General features: G+C 43.5%; 1 protein-coding gene across 1 annotated transcript in view; it reads right to left on the bottom strand.

Annotated features, from left to right (window-relative positions):
- Positions 1 to 1,901: 1,901 nt before the first annotated feature.
- LOC308287760 (arf-GAP with coiled-coil, ANK repeat and PH domain-containing protein 3-like) overlaps positions 1,902 to 27,304 on the bottom strand; it is a gene marked incomplete at both ends in the record, with an annotated part of 110,166 nt that continues 84,763 nt past the window's right edge. The window contains 14 exons of the mRNA XM_080729013.1: positions 1,902 to 2,049; positions 3,838 to 3,948; positions 4,602 to 4,711; positions 5,271 to 5,494; positions 6,629 to 6,724; positions 8,310 to 8,405; positions 8,621 to 8,844; positions 9,004 to 9,098; positions 9,328 to 9,397; positions 11,002 to 11,255; positions 14,699 to 14,810; positions 15,959 to 16,059; positions 16,176 to 16,227; positions 16,889 to 17,001. Of these exons, the coding sequence (XP_080585139.1) occupies positions 1,902 to 2,049; positions 3,838 to 3,948; positions 4,602 to 4,711; positions 5,271 to 5,494; positions 6,629 to 6,724; positions 8,310 to 8,405; positions 8,621 to 8,844; positions 9,004 to 9,098; positions 9,328 to 9,397; positions 11,002 to 11,255; positions 14,699 to 14,810; positions 15,959 to 16,059; positions 16,176 to 16,227; positions 16,889 to 17,001 (1,806 nt within the window). The remainder of the gene's footprint in view (positions 2,050 to 3,837; positions 3,949 to 4,601; positions 4,712 to 5,270; positions 5,495 to 6,628; positions 6,725 to 8,309; positions 8,406 to 8,620; positions 8,845 to 9,003; positions 9,099 to 9,327; positions 9,398 to 11,001; positions 11,256 to 14,698; positions 14,811 to 15,958; positions 16,060 to 16,175; positions 16,228 to 16,888; positions 17,002 to 27,304) is intronic.

Genomic DNA, 27,304 nt, shown 5'->3' with positions numbered 1-27,304 from the left:
ATTGCCAATTTCATCAAAAAATAAAAACTAGACTAAATGTTAGGGAGGGAGAAGAGGCATTACGACCACATCAAGATAAAATAAATACATTTTTGTCTAGAAAATCAACTGTAGATTGAAAGTCGACAAAAACTAAAACTTTTCAGGTGACTAAAATATGACTAAAACAATGTTATTCAAAAGACTATGACTAGAAATAGTCAACTTATTCCGACGGTTCTAGCGGTTCTATTATGGTTCTATTATTTGTCTTATCACACTTATTTTATTTAGAGGCATCACTAATGGTTATTTATCAAAAAAAATCTAATCTCACTTATATGAATATTTTGTTGAAAGCACCAACAGTCATCCACACAATATCGATATCAAGGTATTTGGTCAAAAGTGTATTCAATTTCATCCATGATCACCCAGCCCTAAGCAGACGTTTGTTTTCTCCCCTTCAGTATTATTTTAGTCACAGTTTTACGTCAAAAATCTCTGACCTCTTCTCCTCTCTGTACACAGCAAACTACACCGGCCGGCCCACCACCTCTCATCATGGCTACTAAGTTACTTTGATGGAAACTCTTCTTATTGGAATGAATACCACGTTTTTCCTTTTCTTCGCCTCATGCCACAGCAGTTTAAAGAATGACCACACGAGTCCCAATATATTTACAGTATATATACTGTACTTACACCTCCAACTGGAGAAGATGCTCCAATGGGTGTTGTGCTAAATACCAGGCCCGGAATATAAGTCCGGAGCTGAGGGTGTGGAAGGTAACGCAGTGACTTCTCCAGAGCAGTGGTTTACTTCTCAACCTTTTCAGGCCACGACGCCCCCAAAATAATCATATTTGAACTGTGGATAGTTTGTTGATCACGTTTGACATTCTATTTATTTTTTATTCTTTTTGGTATTAAAAACGTCTTAAAAGTCTTTCAATTGCCATCTAGATGGGCTATTTTCTAAAAGGATGTTGATAAATCTTTCTCTTATGGAGGAGTTTCAAATGGTGGTCCACAGCCAAATACATATCAATTTGGGGGTCCCTCCCTGACATGAAAATGTTTGAGAACCACTGCTCGAGAGAGGTGTCAGTAACGGAGCCAATGGTAAAACCCAAACTTCCCCAAAAGGGTTACGACGACCACACATTATTAACAGGTTATAGGAGAGATTATGTGGGCACTGGCGTAACCTGACACGAACAAGGTTCTTTTAGCTGTGCGTGTGATGGAGCTAGCATAGCATGGGCGACACCGTGTGTGTAATGGCAAAGCAGAAACGTATTAGTGGTTAAGAAGTAAAATGGAGGAGGTGGTGGCTGTATTGTCAATAATAAGAATGAAAACAGGTCCGTTTATGGGTCTCGCTATGCCGAGACACACCCCTACGTTGAGAAAGTGCTCCTCTCTCAAGAGAGAGCCTCTTAAATCCTATACATACTGTACTTCCTTGGCTGGGGGGTCCCCCAGGGGGCTGTACTTGGTCCCCTCCTTTCTTTTGCCTCTACACCAAAATCTCTTCATCCAAAATAGCAGATCTACAAGCTCACCGTACGTCGAATCATGACGTGCCGTGAGCTTGGAGATCTGCCATTTTTGCCACTAGAATACTAGAATAGGGAGGTTAGAGTTCACGTGGGTAAACCCAGTGGTGGAAAGTACTTAGTACTAATTATAGGTATAATTAGTATTTTCTTTCCAACCACTGGGTAAAACCAGATCTGAGCTCCATATTCACTGGCGCTAACGCTCCTATCAGCATAACAGGCTTAGAGACCAGTGAGGCCGCCACCCCCCCCCCCCCCCCCCCCCCCCCCGCCCCCCTAGCATTCATCTATAATCACCCCCACCGCCCCCCAACCCCCTAGCATTCATCTATAATCACCCCCGCTGCCCCCAACCCTCTAGCATTCGTCTATGGTTAAGCAGATGAACTCCTGGATGCACTTCCTATACTGCTGTTCAGTGGGACTGCTGCTGGGGTATTGACCTGGTTGACCCAACGGAGCCTCCGCCTCCCGCATCTCCTCGTTCATCCTGGCCAGACGCAATCTGGTAGAGAGAGAGAGAGAGAGAGAGAGAGAGAGAGAGAGAGAGAGAGAGAGAGAGAGAGAGAGAGAGAGAGAGAGATGGGGAACAGGATGTCAGGACCCAGTGGTAAAAGTAAAATCACACCTTGTTGTGAACTGAGTGGTGGTCAAATAAAAAGAGTCAAATAAAAAGAGTCAAATACATGGATTGCAAGGTTGCTCATGCTCAACAGTGGCGGGAGACAGACGGACGGCCGGACGGACGCATTGTGATCTTAAATCCAACTATTTCCAACTATTATTTGTTTATTATTATTTTGACCTGCTTTAAGAAACTCGGCTAATGATGGACGGGGTGGACGCATTGTGAGCTTGTAGATTAGAGCTGGGATCGGGCCAATTTTTTCTGTCCGTTCTGAACCCGTGTGGGCCGTGTCCGACAGTTTTTTGTCCGACCCGAATCGACGTCCGAGCATTAATCATTAAAATGCGTCCGACCCGCGCCGAGGCCCGAACCTTATGTTTCCAACGCTTTTTCCCCTCCTTTCTTTTTCTTTGAGGAAGCCACTGATTTACACTCACAAGCAAACTTGTTCTAATGTGCAGTGCATGGCATGCAGCGTGCCTGCTTGTTACCCTTAATGTGAATATTAAGCCACAATGTGGCTTGTGAAAGTATTTAAATAGTAGGCTATGTTAGATTATTAAATAATACAAATAATAACGTGCGCTGCGCTGCAAGTTTCTGCGCCTGGAAAATAGCAGATCTACAAGCTCACAACGCGTCGCGGATGCGAGGCGTTGTGAGCTTGTAGATCAGCCACATTTTGTCACGGAACACGCCGTGATGAAGAAGTATAAACCAGGATTTACTTGGGTGATGTGTGTTGAACGGACGGACGGACGGAGCTGCAGTGCAGAGTGCACACAACAGCGCCGAAAAATAATAAAAATCCAATGCGAGGTAAAGTAGTGGGAACACAAGCAGGGAGCTCCATTCAGCGGCACGCCACTTCCAATCAGAGTTGTCTCCGGCTGCGACATTAGCGCGAGCAGCCCCACACACACACACACACACACACACACACACACACACACACACACACACACACACACACACACACACACACACACACACACACACACAGGAGTTGCACGCTGCGTGCATCATCAGAGAGAGTGAAAAAACGTTGTGCGTGCTGTTGCAGCCACCCAGTCGCGGACATTTGTGTGTGTGTGTGTGTGTGTGTGTGTGTGTGTGTGTGTGTGTGTGTGTCTGCGCGCGCGCGCGCCCTCCTTGCTACGTGTGTGTCTACAGTGTGTGTGTGTGTGTGTGTGTGTGTGAGAGAGAGAGAGAGAGAGAGAGAGAGAGGGTGTTGAGTCTGCCTGCTCAATAGCGCCCCTCCTTTAACGTGTGTGTGTGTTTGTGGTCTGTGTGTGTGGTCAGGAGAGGTATGGCTGGCGACAGACATACACGGCGACAGACATACACGGCCAGTAACATCGTGAAAGCGAATTACAGGAGTGGTGTGACCACCACTCAAAAAATCGAACCATTGGTTCGAAGTGGAGCGGTGAATTTGAGCAGCTCAGTACTGGTGTGTCTAGGCTGTGCACCCAGCGGTATTGCAGCTATTTATGCTGAACGGGACAGGGGGACAGAGCATGACGGCGCTATTCCACCGCTCCAAAAAAAGACTAGTATGTTGTGTACAGGCCGAGAACCCGGGAGTCCCAGACAGAGACGATACTGTAAAGGTATCTATGTTACTATGTCCTGACGTGGAGGTGAGCCCACAGAGACACTTACAGAGTCACAATGTCTGCGTTGGCAGCCTGCACGGCGATGCTCAGCGGGTCGTGGCCCTGCTCATCCACCTCGCTCTGTGAAGCTCCCCTCTTCAGGAACAAACACACCTGCCTGCAAAACACCATGGATGGAGAGAGAGGTTAATCAATATAAGGAAATGTATTATTTTATCCACCTGTTTCCGCGGGAGTTTACTGGAGATTATTTGGACCACACTTCCGGTTTAACAGCAGACATACAAGCTCACGTCGCGTCGCAGATGCAACCCGTTGTGAGCTTGTAAATCACACTCGGCTGCGGCGCCGGAAGCTCGGTACAATGTCTGCGCAATGCACTATGGGGCGTTGGAAACCCGTGGATACAAGTTATACAAGTTGTGAAATTAGGGACATTGGCACATTGTCCATAATGTACAAAATGACTTAGCATATCAGTTTAATCACGGATTAACCCGTATTTTATACTTGGGCTATTCAAAAATAGCAGATTTACATAGCAGCAATTTTCTTTTTCTTTTTAAGATTTTGAGTAATAATAAAAACAAATCTTCTTTTATGGGAGTCCCTGGCACAAACGAATATATCAGATGGGGGTCTGCAATAAAATACATATCAATTTGAGGGGTCCTGGACATGACACTAACTCACCCAGTATGCCCCAGACAGGTGGCATGGTGCAGGGAGACATGACACTACAGTAACTTACCCAGTATGCCCCAGACAGGTGGCATGGTGCAGGCCCAGGGAGACATGACACTAACTTACCCAGTATGCCCCAGGCAGGTGGCATGGTGCAGGGGGCCTCTCCCTCTCATATCCCGCTGGTTCACATCTGCTCCGTTCTGCAGCAGGAACTCACATGCGATCAGAGAGCCCTGCGGATGACATCATCAACACATCTTCACTTGGTCTTTTTGACCCCTTTTCTTCCCAATGTAGTCGTTATGCAAATGAATTGTCACTGCCGTTGTATCCTACTGTCTCACCTGGCAGTGAGGAGCCCCCACCGGGAGGACGCAGAGCGTCCTCCCATCCTACTCCTCCCGCCCAGGGCTGTTGGTGAAGTTAGTATGATGATTTTCAGCGGTGCTAACCGCTCCTACATTTGGCTTTGTTTGTATGTATGTCCGTCCTTACGTCCCGCACAGCTTATTAGCATTGGCCAAGTTCGCTAGACGTTTTTGAGTCTCAAACCTTGCCTGTGTTTAAATCACGTTTGAAAACATACTTGTACTCCTTGGCGTTCAAGAATTCAGACTGAGGGCTGCTGTTTCCACTGGGCATTGTGTCTACAGTATATGTTGTCCTGAATATTGTGTATTGCACGTTTTCTCTCGGGATTCTAGTATGTTTTTGTGTACAGCACTTTGGTTCAACACTGTTGTCTTAAATGTGGTCTACAAATGAATTGGATTGGATAGGAACAACACTAACCCCCATCACGGCCTGAATGAGGGCCGTCTTCCCCTCCTCGTCCTCGCTGGCGGCGTGCACGTCGGCGCCGTGCGCCAGCGCCTCGGCCATCAGCGGCAGGTTGTGGAGGCGTGAGGAGCGGTAGAGGAGCGCCCCGGGGTGCATCTCCCTGGGGTCCTCGGGGTCCGAGGACGTCTCCTGTTCGATCTCCACCTCGCCACTGGAGGACTCCTCCGACTCCTCCTCTGGAAGGAGGCAACATGAGGGGAGCAGACGGACAGAGTTTAAGGATCGTTACTCCCTCCCCCAAACCACTGACAATGGGACTTGTTAGGATTTAGTTGACCATTAATTCAGACGTAGCCGTAGGAATGATTGCAATTAAAGTTGTATTGTGTTTTTGTCATTGAACCAAATGTTTAATACCAAAAGCATTACAATATGGCAAAAACATATAAATAATAAAAATGCTTGCATTTTAGGCTTTGTAAACATAAATTGCTCAGGCAGATAACTTAAAGTTGTACCATGTAACTTTTTTTATAAAACAAATCTTAAAATTGTCCTAACTGTTAAATCGCTAAAGTTTTAGAACACCCACTCCGTTATTTTCAGCTTCTGAAGCCTTCTCTTTATATGTTTTCTTCTTAGCAGTGACAGGGGCGGGATTTCGCGCCAAAATGACGTAATCTGCATCATCTGTATACGTTGTGTATACGTTGCCCAATCACATCGCCGATCATGCACACATGGTACACTACCGGCCAATCACAGCTTATCTGCTCTGGTCTCCAGGAAGCGCCTCCGCTTGGCTACAGTGTTTACCATGGTGAAGGATTTTAACCTCTTAATCCACAAATCCTGGCCAGAAAATTACTTCTACCATGCGTTCTACCCCTCCACAGATTACTATCGGTCGCGGTGGTTTGCGGCGCCGCTCCGGTGGTCCGCGGCGGTGGTCCGCGACGACTCCGGCCGAAAAACGTCCGAAAAAAGCAATACCGCTACTGATCACTAGTTGAGCAACTTACACAGTATAGCTTTAAACATACAAAGCCTGTTATAGACAATGACAATGACTGGTAACAATATTCAAAATAGATAATGTACTGTGGCCAACAGGCCATATAGAGTATATCATTCACTTAAAAATAAATTATGAAACATTTTCAACCTTTTTTTCCCCCATAAATGCCCCAAATAGTGATTAAAAAGCGATGTGATACCAATGAAGGAAAATCATCCGGCTGTTCTTGTACATGAATGGAAAGGATGCTAACAATTATGCAAAGATAATTCTCAAATGACTTGCCATCAGGCCATTGTGAGTGATAATTGTGACAGCGATGACAACATTCTCGCAGGTCTCGCTCACTCACCCTCCTCCTCGGTGACGCTGTCCACCACTGCCCCGAACACCAGGATGTCTGTGCTGCCATCGGTGCTTCCTCCCAGGCCGCTGTCGCTGCTCAGACCTGCGGGGCCAAGCAGCGCCAAGCCATGGACACGTTAATCAACCAACACTGCACATGTACTGTATCGTTGTTGTCGGGTGGAAACCTTGTATGTCCAAAACCGTTTGTTTTGTATTTATTATTTTTAAAATGATTAAAACTAGTGAAAACAGCCGATCTACCAGCCAATCTAGATCTGCTGTTTTCACTACTTTTGTGCGACGGCCTTGTATGATGAAGCAGTAGCCTGATACTTCAGTCCGCACATCACCACCCCCTGTTGGTGGGTGGTTTGTAGTGTGGACTGAAGCTGCACATATTTTATTTTATTTCGAGCGCGCCTGAAGAGCGGGCGCATTGAATGGGCCAATCAGGGTTGTATGCTTGGGGCACGTGGTTTGGCTGCTCCGGTCCCAGCCCCCTCCAAACAGAGCTCTTGAGCTCACGTGAGACTCGCTCGTGGACTCTGATTGGTGTCCTCTGCCCACGTGAGAGTCTAGTGGACTCTGATTGGTCCGTGAAAACTGTCATGGCGGAGTCAGACTCGACTCGTATTATTTTAATAAACTATGAAATAGTGCCGTTTAATCACGTTTTAATACCATTTTGCACTAACGTAAACATGCAGACATATAATATGTTATGAGAAATAACGTATTTTTGCAATGTCACGCCACGTCGCCGTCGCGCGTGTGTGTGTGTGTGTGTGTGTATGTGTGTGTGTGTGTGTGTGTGACGTCAATAGGCTTTAGCCCGCCCACGCCGAAGTAGAATCTCCGTCCGTAATCTCAGACTCTCTCCCGAAGTGAAACTTAGTGTGAGATGTCTGGCGCTCGCAGTCAGGCAAATGAAGCAGGGCTTTAACTTTGCGAAAAAATTTACACATTTGAAACTTGGAGATACAAGGCTTCCGCCCGACAGTGACTGTATACATCAGTGGTTCTCAAACTTTTCCATGTCAAGGACCCCCACATTTAGCACTTATTAGCCCATAGACCCCCATTTAAAAAGATATGCCAACGAGAAGGTTTTTACGGCTCTAGCAGTGATTTTCAACCATTTTTGAGCGGTGGTAAACCGCTCCATAGCATGGCCGTGTGTGTATCCGTGTCTCCGTGTCTCTGTGTGGGTCTATAGCCTGTATGTAGCCTGAGTTCCACTGAGTGACCAAAGAAGGTGCTGTTGAGTCTAGCCTGTTGAGTCTAGCCTGAGCATCAACTGCAATACACACACACACACCTGCACACGCGCGCGCGCGCACACACATGCATGCGCGCACACACACGCATGCGCGCACACACACACACACACACACACACACACACACACACACACTCACTCACAGACACACACACACTGGCATACATCACCTTTTCTCAGAATGGGGTATGTGGTACTTGTAGGTATGAGTACCTCTAGGGGTACGGTGTAGGTACTACAGGTACTACAGGGGCATGTGTTGTGAGAGACAGTGGAAAAAAATATGTCTTTTACCATTATGTTTCATTATTAAACACTGGCAAGCTTTATGTGAGCTGTGCTGATCTGTGTTAAAACCTTAAATCAAAAACCTTGACTGGTACAACTGCAGTGTAGTGTGACTTACTGCGCGGACCACCAGAGCCGTTGTCGAAGTAGGAAAAGAGGGAGTCCAGCTCGTCAGGACAGAACAGAGAGTCCCGGCGGATCTTTGCTGCTGCGGCTGCTGCGGCTGCCGAGAGAGAGAGAGAGAGAGAGAGGGAGAGGTGTTACTTTTAAACATGCAAACACAGCCATGATATGGTACAAACTAGGCAACTCTCGATACGATACGATTCGAATCACGATACTAGGTTCACGATAACAGTTTTCACGATTTGTTAAGACATATTTTTCAGACAAACCGTATGGTGAAAAAAAAAAAAGAATTCTTCTGACCTGCTGACAAGTTTGCAGGTGACGCGCTGCCAGGTTCGTAGCGTTGGTATTTCCTGCGAGCTTTGTTGGGCACCCGGAGGGAGTTGCTGTGTCGCTGGCACTTCTTCAGTCCCGCCCAGGGGCGGGACTTCCTCTCGCCCTCCACCAATGCCTCGCTGCCGCGCATCTTCTTAAGGAAGCGCTTCTCTACATATTTGGCCTTGATCCAAGCTTCTTTCTCTTGCCTGGAAGAGGGGGGTAAGAAGGGGTTCATGTGGTTAACCGGTTATGTCCTTTATATTTGTAGTGTAGCAAAAGACACTTTAGCTATAAAACTTTTTGAAAGTATTTGAAAAACCATCCCACAATGTGGATGCCAGGTAGAATGGAATTAAAGTTATGACCTTGAACTGGATGGTCCAGCCTTCTTGACTCCCATATCCTCGCACGCTCCTTCATAAATCTGATTGATGACTGTGTTTCCCAGCTCACACATCAACTGGACAGCAGAAGGAGGGTGAGAGAGACACACACAACAGAGAGAGAGAGAGAGAGAGAGAGAGAGAGAGAGAGAGAGAGAGAGAGAGAGAGAGAGAGAGAGAGAGAGAGAGAACAAATTAATGGACCGATGGAGACAGAGACAGCGATGCAGATTAACTCATCAGAAGGTTTATCTTGGGGGGGCTTTAAGACAACAACTGTATTCGACAATGGTTGGTGAATCCCACCTTGAGTAGTTCAGGCTCCCATGAGTCCAGCGTCAGTGAGCGCACCTTGGAGAAGTGAACACCAAGACTCCTGTAGAGACACAACATGCAGGACCAATAGATCAGGATAGAGAGAAAGACTAGCATACCGGTAGTTTTAATGATAGGATGTGTGGAAAATTTTGAACCGTTTTCCATTATGAACCGGTCTTTGTGATCTCCAAAGAAGTCTTACGTTTTATGCAGTCAGAATTTCTAAAATAGAGATGACCTGTGACCCGTTTAAGAATGCAATATAAGTCAAATGAAGAGATTATATGCTTCTACTCAATACAGCAACTTTGAAGACATTTCGCCAAAATGTGTGGCTAGTTATCTACATTTCACACCAGTGGTTCCCCTTTGGGTGGGTTCAGGGGGTCCCCTGCAAAGTAGTTAATATAACATCAATATCATTTTAGCCACTTTATCCATTTACATAATGGCTATTAAAAAAACAGCTATGCTGCAAGTTTGTGCATCTGATGTACTTGAAAAATAGCAAAACATTGTGGACATTTTTGAATAATTTAGATTTTTTTAACACAAATCTACTCTTCTGGGGGTCCCTGGCACAAACTCTTTAGATGGGGGTCTGCGGTCAAATACATCCTTGACTTGAACCGCTGTTCTACACAACCTAAACCTCTACCAAAGCGTAGACTTTCTGTTAGGCTATTTCGGTGCACGACGTCTTGAAAACAAAACCAAGTATGAAACAGACATTAGTCGCCTCCTTGCCCTCCGCAGGGCAGTTGAGGACCTGTGACCCTCCAGCTTGGTACAGCAGTGCTGTTTACACTGGCCAGCAGCCTAATGGCTCCAGGTGAACCTGTCACCTCCCACCTGTCCCTTCCCCGCATCTCTCTAAGTGACACAGGTGTCATCAACCTCTTGCCAGCTGGCACAAAGTTAAACAATTTGCTGACCTGCTGTTCAGGTCTCTCTCTAACGCTCATCACCGCGGCGGCTCTGCCGTGCAGCGCAGCAACCGTACTAACTGTGGATGTGACTTTATGTGGTCATGTTACTTTGAGCAATTTTGGAAAAATATTTCCTTGTAAATGTATTTTATATACTGAAATGTTTTTTTTTCTTTTTTTTTTTTTCGTCTCACGCCCTAGGGACCGGAGCTACGGGGAAACACTGGTCCTGCACTAGCCTGCACTGCCGCTGTTACTACGTTATGCCATGAATACAGTTAGACTTATAACGTGTGAATGTCACAAAAGACCTGAAGATCCACAAGCTTGAAACCTCAAGCTTGTAGATCTGCTACTTTTGATGGTTTTGTGTGTGACGCCGTAGTATGATCAAGTAGGGTGTTCATTTATGAAAAAAAACACAAAAGGTTGAACATGTCGTCGTTGTCGGGTGGAAACCTCATATCTCCAATTTTCAAATGTGTACGTTCTTTCGTAAAGTAAAACCCTGCTTCATCATACAAGGCCGTGAAAACAGCAGATCTACAAGCACACAAAGCGGCGCCTCGCGGTGCGATGCGTTGTGTGCTTGTAGATCGGCTGTTTTCACTAGTTTAAAACAATTTTAAAATGATAAATGCAAAATGAACAGTTTTCACCAGACAACGACGATATGGAGATCAGTTGTTTCTGCCCGCAAGACAAGGGGGGAAAAGAATAGCCTGCTGTTTACCTGTGGATGCCTGAGCACTCTATGCACAGCAGAATGCCCAGGTTGATGGAGGCCCAGCAGGGGGCGCTCTGTCCACAGTCACAGCACAGCTCGTTGCCTGGGAGGCCCTGGACCCTCTGGAGCAGGTTCTCCCCTCCTCCTCCTCCACCTCCTCCTCTCCCCATGGTCCCCCTCATGCTGTCTCCTCGGTGGTCTCCTCTGTCGCTGGCAGAGTCAATGCTGCTGGTGGAGGGCGAGGCCGTCCTGTCCAGACGCTGCACAGGACCAATGATGGGGACACCAGTGTTAAATGGTAAATGGTGCATTTATATAGCGCTTTTAATCCAAAGCGCTTTACATAGATTGTGCATTACATTCACCCATTCACACACACATTCATACACCGGTGGCGGAGGAAGCCATGCAAGGCACCAACCTACTCACCGGAGGCAATTAGGGGTTCAGAGTCTTGCCCAAGGACCCTTCGACATTAACTCAGGGGGAGCCCGGATTCGAACTGGGAACCCTTCGGGATTTATAGACAACATTCCTGGCCGATTGCAGGAGGGACGCCCCGCCCCCAAGTCGAAAGGGAACTTCCGGGTTCTCTCTGTCAGGCATGCATATAAACGTGTTGCCAAGTCAATTTATTTACCTAAACTATCTTGTTTTTTTTGCTTATTTATATTGCAAGAGTTGGCTTGTTTGGCTTATTTCTCTCACAAATTTTGGCAACACTGCCCAGCGCTGCAGTAAAAGATTATGACAATGAACTGAAAGGGTTAAACCAACGGAGGTTTTTTTTTCCAGCTGTCAGCTAGATGGTGCGGTGCGGTCATGGTCTCTTGATATGCAAGCCACCGCTATCTTCGATGTTTTTATTCTATCTACACCAGTTAATAGTATTGATGACATCCTTAACATATCCTAAACTCAGCAAACTCCCCAGAGAAGCAGCACGACTCACAACAACAACAACAACAACAACAACAACAACAACAAGGTAAAACTCTCATGCTAGCTAATTAGCATTGTTAGCTACGATCTTTTACTGTATGGTGACTACTACTCTTGTTACAACTAAGTAAAAGTTATTTTCACTTGTGACAACACAACATTGATTATAATTGAAATAAAAGCTCTTCGCTGTTGTGTTGTATCTGTGAATGCAATTGTTTTCTGTCTTTCAGACCTGTACTGTACGTCCATGCAGGACCAATGAAGCCAGATGTGAGGGTCGAGATCTCCTCATCATATTTATTGCAATAAAATATTTATACACACTTTTCTTTGACTTGTCCATGCCTTTTTTTTAACTGTTGAGGGTTTCAAATGTTGTACTGTATATTGTGTTATTGAGATAAGGAATGTTCCCAATGATGCTTTGAAGGAATGCTTTTAAACACTTGTCATTTTCAATTAATCCAGTTTGTTTTTGTATCTATTAAAGCCAAATGTATTCATTGTTTTGACGTGACAGTTTAGGATTTAATGATTAAATGAGCATTAAATATGAATGGATATTTATATTGCCTTGATTAGGATTAAATCGATGATTTACAGTGATATAGTGAAATGAACACGGCATAGGATGCACATAATAGGTGGGCTAATGTGTATTATGTCTATTCTGGAGTGCGTTGAGTTGTTGACAGGCCTATTTGTAAAAACATTAATGCATATCACACAACACAAGCCAACTGTGACTTCATGGTGACATCCCAGAAGAGTGGAGAATGGAGAAGATGACGTTTGACATGATCAACCAGCGTTCTGAAGGGAAAAGGTTTGCTAGCTAGAATCATACAACATTCGCTTCCATGAAATACTGATTAGGTTCAATGCTTGCTTTCAAATACACAAATCTGTTTATTTGTAGGCCTATATCAATTCAATTCAAAGGAGCTTTATTGGCATGAGAAGACATGTTTATATTGCCAAAGCAAGTGTCAAATAAAATAAAAACAGTTTAAAATGGCGAACATATAATATGACATGCAGTTGGAGGGAGTACAGCATTGTGTAAAAAGCTATGTCGCATTGTGACATTTTATATATATATACAGGGTATAAAGCTTTTGAAACAATTTAAATAGCGTTATTTTTTAAGAAGTTTGCATATGAAAAAAGGTAGTTTCATGACAGTACACTAGTACAAGGTCAACTAAAAGCATACGCCCAAGAAAGCCTATGGCATTGTTTCAATTGAGATCTCTTTTTTTTCCCTCCAACTCATAACATTGAATGACGGCAGAACGGGTGTGTATCGTCACAACTCATTTATTTATCAGCAGAGTGGATGAGTGTTGCCATTAAGTGACATTGTTAACATAAGTTACAAAGTAAAATTACAAAGTAAAACAATCCCGTCTCATTAGTTAAGAGGAGAATCAGATTCAGATGAACGTAAACAGGAAATCGCGCTACGATCAAGCCCAAAAAAGGGCTTCCGGTCGGAAGTAGGGGGCGTGGCCAGGCATGTTGTCTATACCCTTCATGCTCTAATACCAGTTTCTCTACCCCTGAGCTATGCCGCCCCGTGTTCATTGCGTAGACTGAAACTATGACGAAAAATTGTCCTACCTTTTTTTATGTGACTACTATACAGCAGTGGTTCTCAACCCCCCCCCCCCCCCCCCCCCCCCCCCCCCCCACACATATTATTTTGGGGGGTCCCCAGATGATTGACTTAATGTGCAACACTGTTTTCTCCCTCAACAGTAAACAAACCAACATAACGTTTAAGTATCTGCACATTTCTGAAGTGACAATTTAAGGACTTCTAAAACCTCTAAAATGACAAATTTAACTTTAGCCAAATTGTCATATATTAGAGTCAGAAATTGTGAAAATAGCCGATCTACATGCTCACAGCACCTCTCAACGCGAGGCGTTGTGAGCATGTAGATCTGCTATTTTCACAATAGAACAGTGTTATACAAAATGTTTGAAATATATCAGTTGAAATATGATTATTGTGGGGGTCGCGGCCTGAAAAGATTGAGAATCACTGCTATACGGTACTACAGGTGCCTCGAGAGGTCGCTGTGAACTGCCAGGGTTTGGGGGAGTTGCAGAGTGGACGGAATAAGAATGGCTGGTCAATGTTACGTTTGTCAATAGAGTTGGATGATATCCTGACACTGTTGTCTCTAAAGCTATATTAGAATAACAGAGTAACAACACATGGTGACAGAAGTGATACACTCACGACAGACGGTCTAACAGTTAGCACGGAGGCTATAGCCTCGAACAGAGTCGGGTCCGCGCACCGCGGTGTAGTGCGGTGTAGTCTTTTTGAGTCATAAAACTACAACGTTAACGCTCAAAAAGACTACACCGCACTACAACGCGGTGGATAGCCTTCCACCGTGGACCCGACTCTGATCGAGGCTTTACTCTACTCTACACTGTAAACATGGAGCATGCATTTGCTATAACACCATCGGAATAAAGAGTAACAACACAACTACCTTTTATTTCCACTGACGAAAAAAGTCTAAAGTCTAAAACCTAAAGTCTAACTCTGTCCAAAAGGCAAGGGAGAAGAGGTGTGTTTTTAGATTTTAAAGTGTAACGGGATGGAGCAGATCTGACTGGAAGTGGAAAGTGATGGCCGTGCTTACGTACGTGCGTGCATGTGTGTGTGTGTGTGTGTGTGTGTGTGTGTGTGTGTGTGTGTGTGCGTGTGTGTGTGTGTGTGTGTGTGCGTGTGTACCTCTGTGTAATAGTTGTCAGAGATCTCTCTGTAGGCTGAGGCGATGCTAGCGTGGACGGCCTGGATCCACGCCTGCCGTAGCTTCTCTGACTCCGCCTGCAGCATGCAGCTCCTGTGCAGGTGGGACACAGGGACAGGGTTCCCACACATTCTTAACAATGAATTTTTACAACTTGTCTGTAACTTTTCCAAAGTATTTCACCCCATTTCCAGGCCTATAGCAATCATACGGTGCAACGATGAGGCTCTTACACCTGTGTAAATGGTCATCAATGGTTTTGATGATGAAGACTTAATTCAGCTCTATTCATATGCATATCATATCCATGATGTAATAATAGTAACACACTTTTGAGCCATTCATATTGTTTAATAAGAACCAAATGTTTTATGAAATGTAACTATGTCACCGCCCTAATTAAATCCTCCTGAGACTATAGCCTAATATGAAGGTAACTGAACAACCCAAACCTCAATTGTGCTTTAAGAATATTTGTGCTTTAATTAATAAATCCCAGATAACCCAGATAACTTAAAGGAGACTGAAGGTGAATTGTCAATACGATTGAGTTCTTTGAGACAAAAGAGATCTTTGTTGTGTGTGTTGGTGTGTGCGTGCACATACACAAGCTACTACACACTCCATTGTACTAGACATCTGTTTAGCGGAAACTACACCTTTTACATGTTAAATCAGCATCCTTGGGCCTGTCACTTTTCTCATTCAAGACCTCAAGAGGTGGCTATTCATAGCTACAGTGGAGTGAGTACTGCTTTATGGGGCAGAAATGTGGACCTCTATGGGGACCTACCACGGGTCACAGACAAGGTCAGAGAGAGAAGGATGAGGCTGGCATGGGCACTGCGTCGGGCACCCGGAACTGCTGGCAAGCCAACTGACAGCCAACCCAGGGCAAAGCCAGGAAAGGCAAGCGCATCACCTATGTACTGTAGATGCACTGCTGCGCGACAACTAACAACACTGTAGAGCTCAAGACGCTGATAGGTGGAGGGCAGTGATTCAGGAGTCCCGATTTGGTGTTGGCACTCTCGCATTGCATTCTTTTGTTAACTTCAAAGCATTAGGCAATAGTCGCATGGCGAGATAGAAATGAAAATCCATACAATAAAATCGAATGAATGAATCATGTTAAACGCACTTGGTGCGTGAGACCACCTCGAAGCGGAGCCTCCGCTTGTTGCCCTCACAAGGTTAGGGTTATAGGAATAATAATAATATTAATCATGTTAATAACTCACTTGGTGGGTGAGACCACCTCGAAGCAGAACCTCCTCTCGTTGTCTTCACAGGGCTTCACGGAGCACAGCCTCAGGTCCTCCACCACCACCGTTAAAGAGTCCTGTCATTGGCAGAGAGAAGAGTCAATCACAATGTCACCAACTGGAAAGAAGAGCGTAAAGTGTCTATCTCCTTGTGTAATTACAACAAAAATAACAAAGTCAACACAGACTGTACCTTAAGTTTCTTTTGGTAGACCAGTTGGCTGTTTTGTATGGAAAACCACCGCCTTGGGAGGGAACAGGTATAGAGTTAGACACTAGACCTACATATATGGATATGGTTTGGATATTGATGACAGCTTTGTTAAGACAAAGGGGGCAAAGACCGTTCATCTACATGTGTTAACAAGTAGACATAATACTAAGTGACTGCGCTGTTTCAAAGTGTGGGACTCTGTTTTCAGAGCTTGTATACTTGGAATAGCAAACAATTTGCCAACAGCCACAATTTGATCAATTTTATCTATCTTTTATATAGCATTGGTTCATATGATACAGTATTGTTTGGGGTAGGCAACCTTGGCACACTGGCACAAGGGAGGGTAATCACTGGCACAAGGTGTGAGAGAGAGGATCTTTATCACATCTTTATGCAAATTTCTCTGCTCATAATTGCATCCTGCATTCAAACTCTGAAATCTGACTGGGGAGGAAGTCTGGGAGATATAGGTGGGGTTATTGCTCTAATGAGTCTAATGAGGTGTCATAATTAAAATGAATGTTGACATGGCACACTGACAATCGAGATTTTTTTTTATTTTTAATTTTTTTAACACAAATGTTCTCTTCTGGGGAAGAATCTGCTTCAGGTCTTAGTGGGTTTACGTCGTTTGGTCATTTTAATGTTTTGTAAACTGCACTAAAGTCAGTCGTAGGACGGAATGTCACCTGTTCCAGGTCTTGAAGGCGTTGCTGGCCCTCTTGAAAAGGTAGCCCTCCATTACTACGCCGTTGGGAGCATCCACATTGAACTCCACCTTGGTCTCATCGTAGGAGAAATCCTGCGTGACATAAATGAAGATATACCTACATTAATCATTGTAATCATACAAAAGAAAATGTTGGGTGTTGTAATGTACAGAATCTGCTTTGCTTGCATTTGTTCATGTGGTAAAAGTGTGCTTTTAACATCTGTTTATTGTCATGAGGAGCATTTTTTGTCAACAGAGGAAAGATATTTAAGATAGGCTATCTCGCCAATATCTGACGTTAGATCATGGCAAAGTAACTAAACAACCCAAACCTCTAGCAAAGAATAATTGTGCTTTTATAAATCTATAGCTTTAGTGTTCTTATGACATGTGAGTCCTCCATTTGAACCTATACTGAACCCAGATACCTCAACAGAGACTGGAGGTGAATTATCAATACAATTGAGTTCTTTGAGACAAAAGAGATCTTTGTTGTGTGTGTCGGTGTGCATACACACAAGGTACACCCTATTGCACTGGACATCTGTTTATCGGAAGCTACACCTTTTACATGTTAAATCAGCATCCTTGGGCCTGTCAACCAAAACAACTGCATTTTCTCATTCTTTTGTTAACTTCTTCAAAGTGTTAGGCAATAGGCACCTGGCGAGATAGAAATGTAATCCATGCACGGTGCTGCTGCTGGCCAGTGAAGTGGAAAAGCACACAGACAGACGCTGATTTGAAGAGAGTGTGAGATTAAGTTTCACTATTGTTGTGGGAGTCTTTGGTTTGAGGCGAGGTAGTCTCCCACCTGGCATATGGGCCAAGGCCGTGCACACAAACATAATACTCACTCTCACACTCACACACACACACACACACGCACACACACACACACACACACACACACACACACACACACACACAGGCGAACGTACGCACACTCAAACAAATACACGCGTCAGATTTTCTCTGTCCACATAATTGCATTATTCTGTCTCGTCTTCTTTTTATGAAATTACACACACCAGCATCTTACTTCCTGACATCATGTGTCAAGTCTTTCACAGACAACACCAGGTAGATAGGCTCATGCAAAACACAACACTTGTAACACACTTCAACTTTTCACACAGAAAAGGGGTAATAGGACTTCTGCAACATCATAAATGATATCCCATGTAGTGAGTCAACCTGTTTGTGTTATTAGGTAACCTGGGCCTGACCTGGTGTGCAAACGTATTCCAGAAAATGGACGTAATTCAATATGTTACTGAACAGGAAATATAACCCATATGCCTATTCCTGAAATGGTAACTATAAGGAATTGGAAGTGGGCAGTATGGGGAAGAGTGGGAACCTCCATGTAAAATGTTCTATTTGATCCAAAAAGTAAAATAATAATAATAATAATAATTGGAAAACGGTCTTAACGTATAGGCTATAATAGCCTACATGATTTGAATATTTCTCTACATTAACTAGTACAAATTGCTACAAAACCTGTAGACCTATAATAATATCCAATCATTTTGGCGATAAATAAGAAGTTGGAGGATAAATCTAAGTCAATGACTTACTGTGCATGTTCACATCATGTGTAGCCTACTTTACATTACTTAATACCATTTTTCAAATATAGGCTATATTCTTTTAAAACATTTTTGAAAAAAATTGCAAATTGTGCTCACTCTTCAGCTGCTTTATGCCATTGTGTTTTAAATCATGTAGCACTTTGAAATAGCTCATCTGCTCATGCTTATGTGACCACATTTCAACCAAGCAGCCTCCCTCCCTCCCGAGCCATTCAGACAGAAGCAGACGTGTGCCCCCCAAAAAGAACACTTCATACAAAGAAACAGGACTGTCCTGTAGGGTTAGGGTCGGTTAGGGTCCCCCCCATTTGTTCCAAACAAAATAACGACCCCCGACTTTAACCACATGCCAACACAAAAGCGCTATTAAGAAAGGCGCGTGCGCAGTCTGCGCACTCACGCACGCAGGCACGCGCGCACACACACACACACACACACACACACACACACACACACACAGATTAAAAAAAGAATAATTAAACAAAAGACGTGTCCACGACCACGTCCAGTGTGTCCAGCTCTAGTTCTAGTACAAACGCCAGTATAAACAGTTTATAAGCAATAAATGGTGACAGTCAGTCACTCTGCTAACAGTTACAGTGCACGAGTCATGAACGACACTTCATAAAAAACGCAATATAAAATGTCACGCGGACTTTATAAATCCACAAACACCAGAGAAGCATTCCTCACCAGAGTGTAGTCCAACCTGCCGAATATCCTCATCTTCACAACGGTTGAATCCAGCAGCAGCATTCTTTCTTTCCACATCAACATCAACCAATAAATAGCCTATATTTTAGGCTAGCCTATAAATAAATAACCATAAATAAATAAATAGAGCAACTGAGAGCAACTTGGCTGTGCTCTCTCTAGCTGTCAGTCAGTGAGCTGCTAAAGCTAAACGAGCATTTCTAAATCTAAGTAAAAATCCTCTTCATCACGAAGTTGACAACTTCTGCAGCAGACAGAGAACTGTGAATGCTGACGGAATGTCACCCAAGCCAAGCATCATGCCCCAGTCTGCTGTGTGCGTGCGTGCGTGCGTGTGGGTATGCATGCTGCCCCATTCATTGCACACACGCCGAGCCCACGTGCACGGGTGCTACTAGGCTGCTACTACTACTACTACCGCTCATTAACATACAGCTGTCGTTTTCTGTGAGTGACCCCCGCGTTGACCGCAGAACAAACTTTATTTATTTCAAAGTGCAGGAGGGGGGTTAGAACAACCAACCAACCCACGCCGGTGTGTTGTTATTATGACGACGTCCCCGCCCCCAGATTCCAAATGTCAGTGGAGATCTACAAGCCCACAACATCCATTCATTCCTTTCTGTTCCTGTGAACTTGTAGATTTACTCTTTTTGGCATGCGAAGTAAAAAAGCACGCATATGTGGGATAGGCTAAATGATTTAATCATGTATCCCACGACCCACGTAGACATAGACCTAAGGTAGACCTAAGCCTAATTTGTTACTTTATATAGGGCCTAATCATGACGATTATATACTGCTAATTGTGGTAGGCTAGAGAGCTGATGCAATTAATAACTTAAATAAATTAAGAGTAATTAAGTCAAGAGAGTAGTGGAGTAGAATGGTACCAGAGTTAAATGTGCAAGGAGTGTGCAACTGTTGTGCAGTGTTTATAAAAAAAAAAAAAAAGAAATAAAGAAAACGTTATATTCCTTCACACTGGAAATTCACAATTTATATCCAAGTGTGTATTAACACAAAACCTCACAAATAAAATTCAACAAAGTGCTTTATTTGCATGAGGGGGAAAAACACACATTACCCAAAGCAAGTGTCAAATGAAAACTATCAAAACTAAGAAATGTTAAATGTAATCCTATGTATAAAGGGGCTAAAGAAATACGTAAACAGAGCTAGCTATCAAATTGCATCTTGGAAAAACTATAGCTTACAAAAACACAAAAATGATCAGTTGTAGTTAGAAATGGTTAGATGGATTGGATTCAACTTATGGCGGAGACGGCACGAATATCTGATTGCCAGGAAGGACAATGTAAAGGGGAAGTTCCATTTGGGACTACTTCTTTTTGTACATTAAGGGTATGTTGCATTAAGCATATGTTGAATTTTAATTTACATAATCACATATTGATATAATCATATAAGGGGTGCAGGGGGGTGTTGTCCTATTAGTTTAATTTTGACTGCTTGTTTGTGTTTTGTTTAGGCTGTTTTCTTTAGCTCTTTGGTCTTTTGTATGTCATGTATATGATTTGTTGAAAAATGTATAAAAACTTTAATGATCCCTTCAGAACTGTGGTCTGTTGGGGACTCAGGACTCGGGACCCCCAGGTTCCCGCAGGCGGTGGGCATGTATGGTCCACTGTGATCCACACGTTTTGGAGGAGTCAGCTTTCCATCTGTCTGCAGGGTCCACAAAACTATTGTTGCTTAATCAAGCTTACATTATTGCTCCCCTGACACACGCCCAACGCCCCCCTCTTCCCACCTTAAATCAACCCAGCGTGGACCCTGGAAGAATGCAGGCAGCTTATAGCCCTACAAGTGGCCCCCGGTCAAACAGAGACTTTAGAGCAGGGGTCTTCAACGTTTTCAGGCCAAAGACCCCTTAGTCGAGAGAGAGATGAAGCAGGGACCCCCACAACGTTTTCATAGATTCCATATAGTTTAATCGTTTGACAGCACAATCATCAGTGTATTTTGGATTCATGTCAATTTGTGTTTTCAGATATTTAACCACTTGAACCGTCAATACTTAATAAACTTGACATTTCACTCTGTACTTGCTGCTCTTTTTCCCCTCTACACCAAACCTCTTTGCCGAAAATGTCCGATCTACAAGCTCACAACGCCGTTGTGAGCTTGTAGATCTGCTATTTTTGGCTACAGTTCTCAGAATATAGACGCTATGGTTCAGGTGGTTAATATAAGAATCTTTCTATCAAACAAAGATTTGGAGGATCCCCTGTAGTAACTCTGAGGACCCCCTAGGGGTCCCGGACCCCCTGTTGAAGACCCCTGCTTTAGAGGGCCAACCCCAGTCGGCTAGCTTCAATGGTGTGTTCTACCGTGTTACGCAATTATACGCAGTGTACTGGCCAAGAATTATTTAAAAAATCATATACCGTCTACTAACCATTTCATTTGGTGACCACGCACGAGAGTATACTGTATATGCGTGCATGTCATGCGTGCAGGAGGGAATAATGGTATACCCTCAGAAAAAACCTAGTACCCACCACTGGAGCCTAGTTTAGGTAAACTAGGGTTATTCCACATATCCAGGATGGCTAAAATTGTCCAAAATTATATATAGGCTCTGCTGACAATTGTACAAGTTACGTGTAAGTTACTGTATAATCAGACGATATCAGTATTATCAGTCACCACATAATGTGCAGTAACGACAGCCGAACACATTACTAATTTATGCGGAAGTAAATAGTGAAACTCCTCTGAAATCTTAAAGAAGTAACATCACATCACTGCGTGTTTCTCTGTGCTGCGTGCCTCGGTTCTCAGCTTTAGAACCGCCATGCCCTAACAGTGCAGGAGGAGAACGAAGGGACCGTCTGACTGAGGCAACAACCCCCATGGGAGGAGGAGCACACATGAAGTCCTGCTGCACACATAAGAGACTGCCTTGAAAAACAACATCAGAGAGAAGAGAGAGAGAGAGAGAGAGAGAAACAGAGAGACACAGAGAGAGAAACAGACAGACAGACAGAGAGAATAGCAGCCGTGTGCCTCAGAGAGAAAAGGGTGACGCCGAGGCATGTTAAGATTTGCTAACAAAAGTAAGAGTGAGAGAGCAAGGAAAGAGACCTATAAATAAAAGAATGGCGAGGCGATGAAGTATACAATACATCCATATAATCTAGACATGACTCATCTCCTGAGACCTTGCATGGGACAATGAAAATGATTTCTCACTGACGACAGATCAGGCTGTTCATACTTTTGGCCTGATGTCCATAAAGAATGTCATGCAAATGCATACAAAAGAATGACAAGAGATTCTGTGACTTCTTTGACTCTCCTATATTCTTGTGACTTTTAAAGGATGGCAATATAAAAATAACAGTAAAGTATTAGTTTACTTTATGTTAAATCTTTTTTAAATGTTTTTGCTTTATTCTATAGACCAGGGGTTCTCAAACCATTTTGGATCAAGGCACCCCTACTTTTAGGTCGAACACCCTTTGGTCCGACCACCAAAACCTAACCTTAACCCTAACCTCAGTAAAACTATGCCTAAACCTAAACCTAAACCTAACCCTAACCCTAACCCTAACCTCAGTAACCGTGACGCGGGTGATTAGCTAACTGGTGAGTAGCTAACCTGCCGACGCTGTTCTACCCAACGTGAGTTTGACCTATGGGGCAGTCCCCCTACTTTTTTCATCAACAGCACCTCTGAATGACATTGTTACATTATACGGTAGCACGTTATGACGTGTTGTGAGCCTATAGATCAGCTATGCTCCGCGAATGTTTTCATGAGATATTTGGTGTAGATCGAAAAAGAACGCACCAAGTGCAACTCAGTTCCGTTTGATTAAAGGACAACTTTAGTTTTTTACAACAAGGCTTAATATTTTAGATTGTAATTAAAGAATATAAAAGATGAGTGTTAAATTGATTTCATTTACATCTTTCTATTGTTTTAGAGATTCTTATTTCAGTGGTTGGGGGCTAAATATGTAATTTTACACAGAATAAGCCCATTCCCAAGATACAACGCAACCTTTCATGGTTGGATGTGACTTATGGGGGCTAGAAGTGTTACTGTAAATAGCAATAAAGAAACTGCTGGCTTATTGTGTCTAAAAATACATATTTATCCACTTGTACGCATGCCCCACATTTTAGATGTGAAAACATTTTAACACTCACTTTTTCTTTTCTCTAATTACAATCTAAAATATGAACCCTTGTTGTAAAAAACCAAAGTTGTCCTTTAAGTAAAGCTGCGTCTAAGTATTCTGCGGCACCCCTGGACTTGTGTCACGGCACCCTAGGGTGCCTCGGCCACGGCACTCACTTTGAGAAACCCTGAGATAGACACAGTGAAATGGGGAGGTCATGGGAAAGACAGCAAATGGCCTGGCCAGCCGGTAGTCAAACCAGGGACATGCTGTGTAGCAGGGACATGCTGGGCACCTGATTCAGCCCGGGAAAAAGAGTTGGAGAGGCCCTCATTGCGCGCTATAGAGAGAGATCTCTCTCCATAGCGCTGCTGCTACTCAAAGATTTGCCATTTCAGATCATGACAAGTGACAAGCCAGTGGACCAATTACATGAGTTAATTGAGTTATATTTTGTCGTTGTCGGGTGGAAACCTTGTATGTCCAAAACCGTTTGTTTTGTATTTATCATTTAAAACATTTAATAAACTAGTGAAAACAGCCGATCTACAAGCACACGTACAAGTGTGCTTGTAGATCTGCTGTTTTCACTACTTTCGTGCGACGGTCTTGTAAAAATGTACACATTTGAAACTTGGAGATACAAGGTTTCTGCCCGACAGTGACGATTTACGCCCAGCCCCCAAAATGGAACGAAGATTTAATTTTACATTTTTTCCTAATGGCCGGCCTGGACCGGCCAGGAATGAACCGGCCGTTCGGAAGTTGTCCCGCTTTTCCCAATGGCCAGCACGTCCCTGCTGTGTAGAAAGTATTGCGCCCATCATGTGGTATATATGCATCCTACCATTCGGCTAATCGGGTCCCCCACTAAATCCCTTTTTACGGTGTGCCTCCTAGGGGGCTGAGCTGTCTAGGAGAGGGGTCTTTGATTGAGTATGTTGAGTCTCCGTGTGACCGGGGGTTTAATAATCACGCAAACCGCTGAACCGATCCGCACCAAATGCCTTACGTGTGATACAACACAAGTGCTGAGCTGGGAACCTGGTAACGTGGTCGAAAAAGTTAAAGTCAATATTTTGTTGTAAGACAAATCTACAAGCCTATCTACGTGCTCAAAGAATGTCACATCGCGATGTGAGCTTGTGGTTGTGCTAATCTTTGCTATTTTACTATATATATACTGTGTGTGTGTGTGTGTGTGTGTGTGTGTGTGTGTGTGTGTGTGTGTGTGTGTATGTATATATATATATATATATATATATATATATATATATATATATATATATATATATAATTTTTCTTTCTTTTTGGAAAATGTGTGAAAGGTTTAGAACCAAAAATGCCCCAATTCCACCTCTAATTTGACCAAGAGCTGCTGTCACAATGTAGTTATTCTCATGTGACGAGGAATGTAGCAGCATGACTGAACAGATGAACTCAAACATTCATACTGTAATTCACAAATCTCTCTCTCTCTCTCTCTCTCTCTCTCTCTCTTTCTCTCTCTCTCTCTCTCTCTCTCTCTCTCTCTCTCTCTCTCTCTCTCTCTCTCTATCCCCCTCTCTCTCTCTCTCTCTTTCTCTCTCTCTCTCTCTCTCTCTCTCTCTCTCTCTCTCTCTCTCTCTCAAGCAGTGGTGTAAAGTAACGAAGTACATTTACTCAAGTACACTTTTGATGTACTTTTACTTTACTGTATGTCCAAATTTCAATACTTTTACTTCTACTCCACTACATGTCAGAGGCACTTATTGTACCATTACACCACTGCAATTGTAGATTTTGATTATTATTACAAAACATATATTTACCATCTCAGCCCTATTTAAACTTTGGCTGAAAAAGGAAAGGGTCCTTTGGCTATTTGAATATAGCAGATCGACAAGCTCACAACGCTACTATTTTCCAAATATTTTTACTTTTAGACATATTATAACGGGACGTTCTGCATAGTGAGTACTTTTACTTTTGGAAATACAAGTATATTTTGATGACAATACTTTTGTATGATGATTACCGCACTTTGGTGTTTCTGCATGGCAGTACTGATACTTTTACTTGAGTAAAATAAAATGTGAGTACTTTTTCCACCACTGCTCTCTCTTGACTCTGCACTGCTATATTTACATACAGTATGAGTCATGTTCAAAATGGGTTGCAGTTCAGAGATGGTATAGAAGTATGAAGGGGGAAAAGAAACACTGTGTTAATTTAAGATCCAAAAGTAGCTACACTGTCACTTGATTCTCTTGATGTTACATGCTATTTTTATTCAGTTAATTCTTTTTAGTTTATTTATGTTTGTAGTCTGGATAGACTTAAACCACTTTCGTGAAAATGGTTCTTCACCAATCATCGTCATTCTGCCTGGCATGTGTGTGTGTGTGTGTGTGTGTGTGTGTGTGTGTGTGTGTGTGTGTGTGTGTGTGTGTGTGAGAGAGAGAGAGAGAGAGAGAGAGAGAGACAGAGAGAGAGAGAGAGAGAGAGAGAGTGTGTCAGTCTTGAGTAATACATGACAAATTTCCCCATTTAGACCTGAGGCTGACACCTTCTAAAACCTAACCTACGTTTTCTGAAAACCTTTGCATTCGTATTCAAAAAATGTAAAATAGATTATGTTGGAATAGCAACTACTAATGTGGCACCCGGATTGAAAGGTATAACAACGTATACAGTAGGTTACACCAGGTCTAGATGGGTTAATTAGCAACATGATTGTTCATGGGGACTTAAAGTACAGTATGAGCTGCCTTTGGCAACAGGCATAACATGCTATTTTGATTCTGAAAAATTAGATTTTCTTTGTATGTTTATGTTATAAACTAGTTAAAGAACACTAAGACCAAGACAAAAAATAAATTTATTTTGAGCATTGCTAACCGCTCCTACATCTGGCTTTATCTGTATATGTACGTATATTCCGCATCCGTATGTCCTACCTCTTCCCACACTGGCCAAGCTTTGCAGGACGCTTAATGAAATGAACTCATAAATAGCACCGCTCACTTCACACTGGGCGTGATTTCCTTTTTTAAAGAAGAAACCCATACTCAAGGTGCAGGAGAAAACAAACAAGAGGGGTTGGAGGAGATCCCAAAAGCCATGGTAAGATAAACTAAACCAAAACAAAATCTGATAATAACTGGTATACCGGGGATCTCCCAACCAAAACTATAAAATGACAAAAAAAATCTATTGTGAAGAAAGAATTCCTCAAAAAGGTTGTTGGTGCATGCAGGGTGCCAGCCAAGTGTGTGTGTGTGTGTGTGTGTGTGTGTGTGTGTGTGTGTGTGTGTGTGTGTGTGTGTGTGTGTGTGTGTGCGTGTGTGTGCGTGCGTGCGTGCGTGCGTGCGTGCGTGCGTGTGTGTCACTGCCTGCATTGTTGCTATACCAGCTGTATTGTACGAGCATGTGACAATAAACACCCTTGAACCCTGTGGTATTTACTTTGTGGTCTCTAGTTAAGAGCAGATGCTCTGTCTCCTCTATTCTCTCCTCCATTCTCTCCACTCTGTCTCATAAACCCGGCTCCTATTTCTTCCTTTCAACCTGATCTTGTCCTCTCTATACAGTAGTAGATCTATAGATCCATCTGTTGACTTGTTGGCTGTCATTGTCCAAGTGTTTGGAGGAGGAGGTTTGGCATCAGAAGGGCATTCAGATGTCACCGTTCAGAGGCACACAGCACCCATGCCCTCTGATCAGCCTCATCCATGCCCAGTTGGCACACACCTGGCACCCGAGTGGTGACGAGCCCCCAGCATGCACACTCTATCGTTTGAGTCACTTTCATCGTAACGTCATGTCATAATAATCAAACATTCTGGGAAAATAGCAAATCTACAAGCTTGTAGATCGAACATTTTCTTCAAAAGGGATTTGGCGTAGAGGGAAGACATGAGGGGGCCAAGGATAGACCCTTTGTGG

The sequence above is a fragment of the Nannobrachium achirus genome (genome assembly GCF_963921795.1).
Source record: "Nannobrachium achirus genome assembly, chromosome: 6".
Taxonomy (NCBI): Eukaryota; Metazoa; Chordata; class Actinopteri; order Myctophiformes; family Myctophidae; genus Nannobrachium; species Nannobrachium achirus.
Note: the sequence above shows the minus strand (reverse complement) of the source record. Positions and strands in the feature narration are given on the sequence as shown.